Source organism: Mobula birostris, chromosome 21, assembly GCF_030028105.1.
Source record: "Mobula birostris isolate sMobBir1 chromosome 21, sMobBir1.hap1, whole genome shotgun sequence".
NCBI lineage: Eukaryota > Metazoa > Chordata > Chondrichthyes > Myliobatiformes > Myliobatidae > Mobula > Mobula birostris.
Genome location: NC_092390.1, coordinates 54797485 through 54810857, shown reverse-complemented (window position 1 = coordinate 54810857; position 13373 = coordinate 54797485). Strand labels below are relative to the sequence as shown.

The window sequence follows — 13373 nt, the reverse complement described above, 5'->3', positions numbered from 1 at the left end:
AAGGGCATAGTGAGAAGACAGGTGTATGGGGGTGAGTGGGATCCAGGATCAGCCATGATGGAATGGTGGAGCAGACTTGATGGGCTGAATGGTCTAATTTTTCTCCTGTGCCTTATCGCCTTCCTCCTTTCTATCATCCATGTGCCTAAGGTTCTCTTAAATGTCCCTAATGTATCTGCCTCTACCACCACCCCTGGCAGTGCCTTCCACTTACTTACCACTTTCTGTGCAAAACAAAAAGAAATACCTCAAACATCTCTCTTATATTTTCTTCCAAACATCCTAAAATTGTGCCCCCTTATTTTAGCCATTGCCACCCTGGGAAAAAGGTACTGGCCGCTCACTCTATCAATGTCTCCGATCATCTTAAACACTTCTATCAAGTCACCTTTCATCCTTCTTCCAAAGGGAAAAGTCCTAGCTTACTCAACCTTTCCTCACAAGACATGCTTGCTAATCCAGCCAGGTAAATCTCCACTGCACCCTCTCTAAAGCTTCTATATCCTTCCTATAGTGAGTCAACCAGAACGGAAAACAATACTCCAATTGTGGTCTAGCCAGGTTGTTATAGAGCTGCACATCACCTTGCGGGTCTTGATCTCCTGGGGCAGTACGGAAGCACATTGGTTAGCACAACACTTTACAGTATCAGCAACCAGGTTCAATTCCCACCACTGCCTGTAAGGAGTGACCGTAAGCATTCCCTCCAGGTGCCCTGGTTTCCTCCTACTGTCCAAAGACATACTGGTTGGTGGGTTAATTGGTCATTGATTAGGCTAGGATTAAATCTGGTGATTACTGGGCAGGCATGGCTCAAAGGGCCTGAAGGGCCTATTCTGCGATGTATCTCCATGCGCAAGTTAAAAAAAAAAGCTCAATCCCCTGACTAATGAATACCAGCACACCGTACACCAGCTTAACCACCCAATCAACTTGCTTGGCAGCTTTTTTTTTTCTTTCTTTTTAAATCTTTTTATTGAATAAGTATACAAAAAGGTAAGCCATATAGGCACTAATACACTGTTAGAATATAATAAAATTACAGGAGATATTAATACAAAAAAAAGATACAATGTAATTTAAACGTAACGTACCAAGGTAGCATAATAGTATACTAATTTTTATATATATATCAATAGAGAAAAGGAAAAAAAAAAACCCAAAAAAAACCCACCGTGCAACTAACTAAAAGCAAAGCAAAGCAATGGGCTAACCTGAAACCAAACAGAGTTAAAAAACTTAAGATCACGTCCTCAATCCCGACCTCCATTAAAAACAGTAAAAAAAAAAGGAGAGTATATATTACATTAAATGAAAATAATGAATAAAAGGTCTCCAGGTCTGTTCAAATTTAAATGAGGAGTCATAAAGATTGCTTCTAATTTTCTCCAAATTCAAGCATAATATCGTCTGAGAAAACCAAAAAAAGGTAGTTGGAGCATTAAGCTCTTTCCAATATTGTAAGATACATCTTTTCGCCATTAAAGTAAGAAATGCAATCATTCTACGGGCTGAAGGAGAAAGATTACTGGAAATTTTAGGTAGTCCAAAGATAGCAATAATAGGGTGAGGAGAGATATCTATATTCAATACCTTGGAGATAATATTAAAAATGTCTCTCCAAAAAGTTTCCAGAGTAGGACAAGACCAAAACATATGAGTTAAAGGGGCTATCTGCCCCGGACATCTATCACAAAAAGGATTAATATGAGAATAAAAGCGAGCTAATTTATCTTTGGACATATGTGCTCTATGAACAACTTTAGAGTGAATTAGGGAATGTTTAGCACAGATAGAGGAAGTATTGACTAATTGTAAAATCTGCCCCCAGTCATCCACGGAAATAATAGATCCCAATTCTTGTTCCCAATCTGACCTAATCTTATCAAATGGAGCTTTCCTAAGTTTCATAATAATATTATAAATAATGGCCGATGCACCTTTCTGACATGGATTAAGGTTAATTATAGTTTCTAAAATGTATGTAGGAGGAAGCATTGGAAAGGAAGAAAGTATAGTACTTAGGAAATTTCTAACTTGTAGATATCTAAAAAAATGTATTCTTGATAAATTATATTTATTAGATAATTGTTCAAAAGACATAAGGGAACCATCTAAAAATAAATCCAAAAACCGTGAAATACCCTTAGTCTTCCAAATTTGAAAAGCACGATCCGTAAAAGAGGGAGGAAAAAATATGTTACCTAAGATAGGAATCGCTAGCCCAAATTGGTTAAGATCAAAAAATTTTCTGAATTGAAACCAAATACGTAAGGTATATTTAACTATCGGGTTAGGCACCTGTTTAAGGCGTTTCAAATCAAAAGGAAGAGAGGAACCTAAAATAGAGCCAAGTGTATAGCCCTGAACAGATTGTAATTCCAATGCTACCCATTTAGGAATGGATAGTATACCCTGGTCAAGTAACCAAAATTTCATATGTCGAATATTAATTGCCCAATAATAAAATCTAAAGTTAGGTAATGCTAAGCCTCCATCTCTCTTAGCTTTCTGTAAATGTATTTTACCCAGTCTCGGGTTTTTATTTTGCCAAATAAATGAAGAAATTTTGGAGTCAACTTTAACAAAAAAAGATTTTGGAACAAAAATTGGTAAAGCCTGAAATATATATAAAAATTTTGGCAAAAAAAGCATCTTAACTGCATTAATACGACCAATCAAAGTTAAATATAAAGGAAACCATTTAGATGAAAGTTGAATAATATGGTCAATTAAGGGTAAAAAGTTAATCTTAAATAAATATTTGTATTTACAAGTAATTTTAATCCCATATGAAAAATAATTATTAATCAATTTAAATGGAAAGTTATGATATAAGGGAAGTTGTTTATTAATCAGGAAAAGTTCACTCTTACTAAGATTTAATTTATAACCTGAAAAAAGACCAAATTGTGCTAATAGCTCTAAAACAGCAGGGATGGATTTTTGGGGATTAGAAATATATAAAAGTAAGTCATCAGCATAGAGTGATATTTTATGGGACTTTAAGCCCCGAGTTATCCCAGTAATATTTGGAGATTCTCGAATGGCAATTGCAAGAGGTTCTAATGCAATATCAAATAATAAAGGACTAAGAGGACACCCTTGTCGAGTATCTCGAGAAAGAGGGAAAAAAGGTGAGCTTAGAGAGTTAGTACGGACCGAGGCCACAGGAGAATGATATAACAATCCAGGATATAAATTTTGAGCTAAAATTAAACATTTCAAGCACCTTAAATAAATAAGGCCATTCTACTCTATCAAAAGCTTTCTCAGCATCTAAAGAGATAACACACTCAGGAACATTTTGTGAGGGAGTATAAACAATATTTAACAGTGTGCGAATATTATAAAAAGAGTAACGACCTTTAATAAAACCCGTTTGGTCTTCCGAAATAATAAAAGGAAGTACTTTTTCTAATCTATTTGCTAATAACTTAGAAAAAACTTTAGAATCAATATTTAATAAAGATATTGGTCTATAAGATGCACATTGAGCAGGATCTTTATCCTTCTTTAATATTAGAGAGATTGACGCTCTATTGAAAGATTCAAGAAGTTTACCAAGTTTTAATGAAGCCTCAAAAGCCCTACAGAGCCAAGGGATTAATGAAGGTGCGAAACATTTATAAAATTCTACGGTAAACCCATCAGGGCCAGGAGCTTTCCCCAAATTCATAGAGAAAATAACATTCTTAATCTCATCTGTGGTAATGGGAGTATCTAACATAGAAGACATATCCTGTGAAATCTCAGGGAAGTCTAGATTATCTAAAAAATCATTCATATATTTAGAATCTCGAGGAGACTCTGATTGATATAAGGAAGAATAAAAATCACAGAAAGTTTGATTAATCCCCACATGATCAAGTATCAGTCGGTCATTTTGGTTATAAATCTGATTAATTTGAGGTTTAGCATAATTAGACTTCAGTTGATTAGCCAACAGTTTGCTAATTTTGTCACTGTGTACATAAAATTCACTTCTTGTTTTCTTTAATTGGTTTACAATCGAGGACGAAAGTAATAAACTGTGTTCCATTTGAAGTACAGTTCTTTGTTTATATAACTCCTCAGAAGGAGCTATAACATATTTCTTATCAATTTCCTTAATCTTGTCCACGATTACCAACTCCTCCTGCTTCAGCTTCTTCCTCAAAGCAGCAGAATACGAGATAATCTGACCACGAATATAAGCTTTAAAAGTATCCCAAAGAATGTTCACAGAAATATCCTCTGTATAGTTAATTGTAAAAAAAAGATCAATCTGTTCATTCATAAAGTTAACAAAGTCCGAGTCCTGAAGCAACAGCGAATTAAAACGCCATTGTCTATTATTTTGTGTATTGACCTGAAAAGCTTAAGTGGAGCATGATCCGAAATGGTTATAGAGTCATAATCACATTTAATCACTGAAGAAATAAGACGAGAATCAATAAAGAAATAATCAATTCTTGAATAGGAATGGTGAACATGTGAAAAAAAAAGAAAAATCTTTTTCCTGAGGATGCAAAAAACGCCAAATGTCTGTCGACCCAGAATCAGAGAGGAATGAATTAATGGAAGTTGCAGATTTATTAGGTAAGGTCCGTAGAGGAACCGAACAGTCCAAAGCTGGAGATAAACAGGTATTAAGATCTCCGCCCCAGATCAATGAAAACTCATTCAAATTTGGGAACTGATTGAATAATGATTTATAAAATTCCGGACAGTCCATATTAGGAGCATAAACATTAACCAAAACTACCTTTTTATTAAATAGTAGACCACTAACCAATAGAAATCTACCATTTGGATCAGAAATAATATCATGTTGTATAAAAGTAACTGAGGAGTCTATAAAAATAGAGGCGCCTCGAATCTTAGCGTTGGAGTTCAAATGAAACTGTTGTTCCTTCCAGAATTTAAAAAAACGTAGTCTGTCCCCCCTCCGCACATGGGTCTCTTGTAAAAATAAAATTTGTGCTTTAAGTCTCCGGAACACTTTAAAAACTTTTTTCCTTTTAATAGGATGATTAAGACCATTAGTATTCCAGGAGACAAAATTAATAATAGACTCTATAAACCCTAAAGTCAACCCGCATCAAGGAGGGTTGACGATAGGCTCGACCCACGAACCCGGAAAGGGAACAGAACAAATAAGAGATACTGGGAAGAAGAACGCAACCAATACTTCAATAATGTACATAGCCCAAGAAGAAAGAAACTAAAACGTGAAGCCCCTCCCACCACCCCCCACCCCATAACCCCAAGGCTAAATCTAACGCAGACCAGCCCGAAAGAAGCAAGCACTAAAACTACCCCCATGACTTCCGGTATACGCTCCCTAAAAAAAATGTAAATATAAAAAAAAATCAGCTAATTATAAAACAGTAAGAGAATAAAAAAAGGTAACTCAATTAAAACAAACACATAATATAACAGAGTAAAAGCCAGAAAATATTAAAAAAACCGCAACAAACCCCAGACCCTATAAGTAAACAAAACAAAAAAAAATGAGATTAATGACATAAACTAGTTATGAAAACCTACAAAACAAAATAGATTTAAAAAACTACAAAATTTAAGGCCACAAAGGAAATACGTAAAATGACGGTGAGGGAATAACCACCCAGAATCCCCTGGGAAAAAGAAAGGAATGACGCAGTTAAAAAGAAAGTTTAGCAACCATATTAAATAATCAAAAATAAACTTTTCTGCCCATATAGGACAAAAAAAAATTAAGACTGACAAATTCACAACCTCCGATCAACGGAGATAGTTAAAAATTACGATTAAGATGTTGAAGGTGAAAATTGATCCAGATAACTCTGGGCATCCGATGGAGATTCAAAAAAACGGAGGGCTCCATCCGACGTACGAATCCTTAGACGTGCAGGGTAAAGCAGCGCTGGTTTTAAATCCATCTTGTAGAGTTCCGACATCACAGATCTGTAACGAACCCGTTGATCCCGGATTGGTTTACTGAAATCCTCCACGAATCGGAAATTAAGATCCAGAAAATCAATGTAACCTTTAGATCGAACGAAACGAAACAGTTTCTCCTTGTCTTGAAAGTAATGAAAACATAAAATGACATGTCGAGGTTTATCTGACCTAAGCGAGTATGATGGAACTCTGTGAACACGATCCAATAACAGTGGTTGGTCAGGAAATACAGTAGGAAATGCATCTTTTAAAAGTTGAGAAAAATACTTCATAGGGTTATCAGCTTCAACAGCTTCACGCACCCCAATCATTCGAAGATTCTGCCGTCGCATTCTGGATTCTAAGAGTTTTTAAAGGTCAGAAAGTCGAGTTTCTTCTTCATTACATTGTTTCTTCGATTTTCTCCATCTTAAGCTCACTTTGTTGTGTGGATTTTTGAAGATCAGATATAGCTGACTGATGTTCCGTAATAGATATTTGTATCTTCTCGATTGAATCGGCAATTTTCTGGAAACTAATTGAAATTTCCTCACGAATCAGCTCCGTAATAGAGGTTGAAATTTCCCTTTGAATTAGCTCCGATATAGCTTTCAAAGTCACTGGTGGTTCAGTTGGAGGGAAATCGGTACCTTTCGGTCTACCCGGAGGTTTGCCGTCCTTCCCGTTTTTTCCATTCTTAGACATAGCAGACCTTAAACGCATCCGATTATCAAAGAGCCCAATTTGTTTCAAATTATTGTAAAGGTCGATGCCTTAATAGTTAATTAAAATATAGCTGATCATAAGAAGAAAAACCCAGAGGTAATGGAACGAGTCAAGAACGCGACTTCACTCCATGAGCGCTACCGGAAGTCTCGCTTGGCAGCTTTAAGGGATCTGTGGATGTAGACCCAAAGATCTCTCTGTTCCTCTATACCACTAAGAATCCTGCATTAACCTTGTAAGCTCTCTTCACATTTGACCTTCCAAAACATATCACTACACACTTATACAAACTGAATTTTGTCTGGCACTTTTCACTCCAGCTCTGCCTCCTATCAATGTCCCATTGCAATGTACAATGACCTTCTACACTATCCACCACACCACCAGCCTTTGTGTTGTCTGCAAATGTGAAGAGCAGAGTCCCAGAACAGATCCTTCTGGACCTCCAGGCAGAACATACTCTCCACTATGTACTTTTGTGGGCAAGTCAGTTCTGAACCCACACAGCCAAATTTCCCTGTATCCCATGCCTCCTGACTTTCTGAATGAGCCTACTGCAGGGAACCTTGTCGAACACCCTATTAGAATCCATAAACACCACATCCACTGCTCTACCTTCATCAGTTTGTTTTGACACTTCCTGGAAGAACTCAATCAGGTTCTTAGGCACAACACTCCCTTCACAAAGCCACACTGACTATCTCTCATCAGACTATTCTTCTTCAATTCCTCCTGAATCCTGACTCTTACAATCTTCTCCACTAGTTTGCCTGCCATTACTGAAGACCCATGGCCTGTAATTCCCAGGAATTTCCCTATTATCTTGATTATTCTCTTTATAAATGTTTCCTAAACTTTTTTTTTGTTCCTCCTAGACTCCAACTCAAGGTGATGACTGCTGTTTTGCTAGTTTTCTGTCAACTCAAGAAGCTCATGAATAGGAAGGTTTAGAGCAAGGGTTTCCAACCTGGGGGCCATGGGTCCCTCGATTAATGGCATGGGTTCATTGGCATAAAAAACGTTGGGGACCCCTGATTTAGAGGGATATGGGCAAAAGGTGGGTAAATATGACTAGCTTTGATGGGCATCTTGGTCGTTGACAAATTTTGCGTATAGGCCTGTTTCCTGGTTTATAGACTAGATGATTCATCTTCATGATAGAAGTCCAAAGAGGTCTAAATAGACTGTTGCAGAGAGGAAGTAGAAGTAAGGTGCAAAAAAAACTCCAAAAGCTAATTTAACCATTTATCCATTAAAATCATGGAGCTCGAATCGAAAAGTGAAGAGGTGTTTGCTACAACTTTACGAAGACCTGGTTAGACCACATCTGGAATGCCAATTAACAGTTCTGCAATTTTTGAGCCATTTATAATCAGGTTGTGGTGCCCTAAAGTGCATGTTTCAACATTGTCAATAATTCTCATGGTTTCGAATGCATCTAAGTTAATCATATGCTTTTGTTAAATCTGACGCAACATTGAAATTTTCTAAATTGATGTTAGAACTAATTTTCAAAGAAGTTTCATTTCGCAGTTAAAACAATGCAGTGCACTGATCCTCAAGTGAATCCTCATGATTCCTTTATCCCTTATTTCTTTTAGATACTTTTGCTGTGCCAATTGGCAATAATATCACTTGAAATGAAATCAGATGTTTGCTGCACCTATGTATTACAAAGACATAAGACAAGCAATGTTCAGCACACACAAATTGCTGGAGGAACTCTGCAGGCCAGGCAGCATCTAGGAAAAGAGTACAGTCAACGTTTCGAGCCGAAACCCTTTAGCAGGACTGGTGAGAAAAAGCTGAGGAGTAGATTTAAAAGGTGGGGGAGCGGAGAGGGATACACAAGGTGATAGGTGAAACCCAGAGGGGGAAGGATGAAGTAAAGAGCTGGGAAGTCGGTTGGTGAAAGAGACAGAAGGCCATGGAAGAAAGAAAAGGCGGGAGGGAGCCGACGGGCAGGCAAGGAGATATGGTGAGAGACCTTCTGTCTCTTTCACCAATCAAGTTCCCAGCTCTTTACTTCATCCTTCCCCCTCCAGGTTTCACCTATCACCCTGTGTTTTTCTTTCTCCCCTCCTGCCACTTTTTAAGTCTACTCAGCTTTTTCTCTCCAGTCGTGTTGAAGGGTTTCAGTCCAAAATATTGACTGTACTCTTTTCCTAGATGCTGTCTGGCCTGCTGAGTTCCTCCAGCATTTTGTGTGTGTTGCTTGGATTTCCAGCATCTGCAGATTTTCTCTTGTTTGAGACAAGCAGTGTTGTAGAATTTCATGATTAAATTTAAACAGGAATATTTACACAAACGCTACTGGATGCTTACATTGAAATGGAGTTGAATAAAAATGTCAAAAACAACCTCAGTTCGCATGATGTCTGTCCCCTTCCCCTCTTCTTCTGTCCCCCACTCTAGCCTCTTACCTCTTCTCACTTACCTATCACCTCCCCCGGGTGACCCTCCTCCTTCCCTTTCTCTTCTCCTTTCCTTCTTCTCACCTCTCCTATCAGAATCCTTCAACCCCAGCCCTTTACCTTTCCCACCCACCTGGCTACACCTGTCACCTTCCAGCTAGCCTCCTTCCCCACTCCTCTCCTTTTTTATTCTGGTGTCTTTCCCCTTCCTTTCTAGTTCTGAAGAATGGTCTTGGCGCAAAATGTGAACTGTTTATTCATTTCCATGGATGCTGCCTGACCTGCTGAGTTCCTCCAGCATTTTGTGTGTCTTGCTATGGATTTCCAGCATCTGCAGAATCTCTTGTGCTAATGTAACATTTTCATTTATCTAAAGAATAAATTCTTGTTTCCCCCTCCATTTTATTTCTAGAAATCTCAGATTGAGCGAGTTAACCTGCAAGAAGTGAAAAGGACAACATATGATCACACAAGGAAATGTGCAGATCAGTTACTCTTATTAGGCCAGGTAAGAAATTTACATCCATTCCAGTTACTAATGGTGTAATATATTTTTGTAGTCATCTGCTGAGTGCCTAATTTAAATCAAAATATTGAAGCATAAATTATGAGAATTAATTTTGTGAAGAGTTTCAGAGTAAAATGTTATGTAAGTTCTTGAACAGCATTTTATACAGTACTGGGAGAACCATCTGGTGTTGATAACAGTTATTAGGACACAGGCAATTTAATCAGAGTGATGGATTTGCCTGTGTGCTGGGATATGAAAATGACATACAGGGAACATTGACTATTGACAAAATGTTTATAATGTGAATCTAATTACACTGGTATTCTGATTAGTGATGAGTTGGTGTAGTGCTCTTGGCCCTCCTGTCAGGGTCCATTGCTACCTATGATTTCAAAAATGGAAGGTTGCATGCTGCTGTGCTGGTAATCTGTATGCGGGGAACCTGCTGTGAACCCCTGCCAACTGTGATCTTCCCACCGTTAGTGAACCAGCATGGGGCTTGGTGTGGAGAATCTGCCTGAGAGGGCTGATGCTGGGCAGGGAGCCACTCATTGCTACTGAGTTATGGGCTCAAGGCTACCCTGATCAACATAGTGAGTGTGGTCACTGCTGGGGGCTGACAGCACCTACTCTCTCTTGACAATCCACCCGGATCCCATAGTATTTGTCAACGTGACCAACTGGATGTGATGGAAGATGCTGTTTTCCCCCTCCTTCTGTTTCCCTGTACAGTTCTTCCCAACCCAGGGGTTTCTGTGAGGCAATAAGCTTAACAGTGGGTTATTCTGTATTAAGTGCTATGGCTGATTCCTGCCAGTACACCCTGTATGCTAAGCAAGCTATCAGTGTGATGCTTAAAATGTTCAAGCCCTTTATTTGTATTTTTGTTAACAATAACCCGATTAAAATTTTTTGCTAGTGGGAAAGGAAGACAGATAGTAAGAGCTTTTCTGTCAGAAAATGAGTTGTGGGTTCAAACTGTATCAAATAAATATAAATTCTAAAACTGCCCTCAGCTTCATTCATCTTCTATGGTTTATTATGCTAAGATCATAGAGTACTACAGTGTTGTGTCTTTGCAACTACCTATCAATTAAGTAAAGCACGCATGTGGGAGATGACTTTAACAGCGCATGCATAGCCAACAGATCAATACACATGCGTAGACACCAGATCATATGTAGTGCTGAGGAGAGTCATTGCTCTAAAAGAACTAGATCCATACATAAGCACTGAAACAAGCTCTTCAGTCCATCCAAGTCCATGCTAACCCAGTCTTCAACCTAGTCCTATCTACCTGCACCTGAACTATATACCTCCAAATCCCCCTCATCCATCTGATGTGAAGTTGGCTCCTGGATATATAAAGTCAAAGTCAATTATCATATGCACAAGAACCTGTATGCACAGATGCAATGTAAAACATAGCAAGCATCACATAAACAGCATTGACAGGGAAAATGTAAATTGGGCATAAATTTTGCACAAGAATAAAAAGGTAAATTTGATCAGAGTTGTCTTTGTGTTGCTAAACTGTAATAGTGATTAGGATTTTGCCTGTTTGTTCAAGAACTGAAGTTGAAGGGAAGGAGCTGTTCTTAAATCTGGTAATGTGGGACTTCAGACTCTTGTACCTCCAGCATATGATAACTGTGAAAAGATGGTATGGCTTGAATAGTGGGGATTTTAGATGGATGGGCCTCCTCGAGGTGGTGTCTCCTGTAGATACTGCTGACTTTGGTGAGGGATAAGCCCATGATGTATTGAGCGGAGTACATTCATCTCTGCAGCTTCTTATGTTTCTGCACATTTAAGTTGTCATAGCAGACCAAGATCCAACCAGTGAAAATACTTTCAACTGTAGAAGTTTGTTACTGTGTTTAGCTGAACCTCCTTAACCCCTAAGAAAGTAAAGAAGCTGGCAAGGTTTTCTTATGATTGCATCTATGTGCTGGACCCAGGACAAGTCATCTGATGTGCTAACACCCAGGAATTTAACGCTGTTGACTCTCTCTCCCAATATAGACTGGTGCATGCTCACCTCCTTTCCTTTCCTGAAGTCAACAGTCAGGCTGTTGTTGCATCTCTACTTAACCAGCTGTCCTATATCACTCTGTTAGTGTCATCAGCAGTCTTGAAAATGGCATTGGAGCCTTTCTTTGCTACGCAGTCAAGTGTACACAGAGATTTGCAGCTTTGTGATGCACCTGATTTGATGATCTGCTAGGAGGAGATGTTGTTGCCAACCTTCACTGATTGACATATGGGAGACAGCAATATTGGTAAATGTATCTGCTCATCATAAAATGAAATGTGCTGTTTGTATTTGACAGACGGACAGGGCAGTGCAGTTGCTGCTGGAAACCAGTGCAGAAAATCCAAGCTACTACTGTGATTCCTTGAAAGCTTGCCTAGTTACCACCATAACCTCGTCAGGTCCTTCCCAAAGCACCATAAAATTGGTGGCTACCAACATGATAGCAAATGGGAAGCTAGCAGGTAACAAATCTAATTGTGAGATAAATTCAAATATGTGTGTAATGGCTTTTAAATTCTGTAAATGTGCTTTCAGATATATATGATTCTCCTGATTAGCTTTAATGTCACTGTAGACTTTTAAAGTGGGGAGATGCAAATGAATGCCAGACTTGATTAAAGTTTCCGCTACTCTAGAGATTTGCTTTTCAAAGTGCTGGCTTGGATGAGTCGTGGGATGAATTTTAAACAAACAAAATGCTCCTTTAAATAAATGCAAACTACAGAACGTGTTGTTAATATTGGGTCACATGGGAGAGCCATTTAAAAAAGTCTGGGGAAAAAAAAATCACTTCCTTGGGCAATGAATTTACTCGTAGATAAGTTGTTTAGAAAAGGAAGGAAAATCCAGGTTTCAAGTCTCTTCCCAGACAATGTGATGCATTGAAGCAGATGAAAATGCAAGGGAAGTCAATGAATCTTGAGCAAATTGATCTTCAAAAACATGTAAAGCATTTAAGGAAAATAATTGAAATCTTAGAAGAGCCGCCAGCATAGAAAAGCTGCTTGTACCGGATATCCATATGAATATATGCAATATTTTCAGAGGCACCCATCGGACCTAAATGTTTGTCATATTTGGTGCTCTATAAAAGAAGTTATGTTCAATTAAATATTAAAAGCTCAATGCATGATGATCAGAATATTCTCCATTTATGCCTTCTGATTTTTAAAAACTATGTATTGTAAGAGTACCTTAGAAGCTCTTTAGCATTGAAATTACAACGTGCATTTGTATTGACTTAGCAAGCTCAAATTTTATGTTTTTCTCATCTTCAGCCAGGAACATGTCTTCTGAAAAAGTATTGTTTTGCTCTGTAATTGCATTCCCTCTGGTGCCATTCTCTGTCAAGCATCAGGCAGAGAGTTATCAAATCCAGCAGCAATTCGTAAAATCTGTTTGCCATCTGCTACGAATTTGAAACTTTAGTGGCTTTTTTGGTCCCAGTCTTAAAAATATGCTGTGGAATCACTGGATTTCTCCTTTAGTTTCTGACTTAAATGGGATTCATTGTGGAAAAGAAAAATGAGTCAAAGGTAATACACTAAAAATAACAATGAGGTACAATGATTCTTAGCAACAAATATGGCAGAGAATTAGAAAAGAATTGACAAACCAGCATTACGCTAAATGTCCTAAATATACAACACAAATGTGTCTTAGTGGAGGATTTGGGAGTGATAAAATTGTGGATAAACAAGTTAAACTGAGCTGAAAATCAAACCAACATGTATAATAATGTTAGTACCAACAATATAATCGCGTGGAAAACACTAAA

The 13373-nt window shown here is 38.0% G+C and overlaps 1 protein-coding gene across 2 annotated transcripts in view; it reads left to right on the top strand.

Annotated features, from left to right (window-relative positions):
• The window catches only part of wdr11 (WD repeat domain 11), a 146814-nt gene that overhangs the window by 116659 nt on the left and 16782 nt on the right, over positions 1–13373 (top strand). Inside the window, exons 24-26 of one of the 2 annotated variants that reach the window (XR_011882731.1) lie at positions 9460–9555; positions 11892–12057; positions 12874–13131. Coding sequence is in view for 1 of the 2 variants with exons in the window: in XM_072239518.1 (XP_072095619.1) it covers positions 9460–9555; positions 11892–12057 (262 nt within the window). In the remaining variant the exon portion in view is untranslated. The remainder of the gene's footprint in view (positions 1–9459; positions 9556–11891; positions 12058–12873; positions 13132–13373) is intronic. The other variant, XM_072239518.1, reaches the window with a different exon arrangement.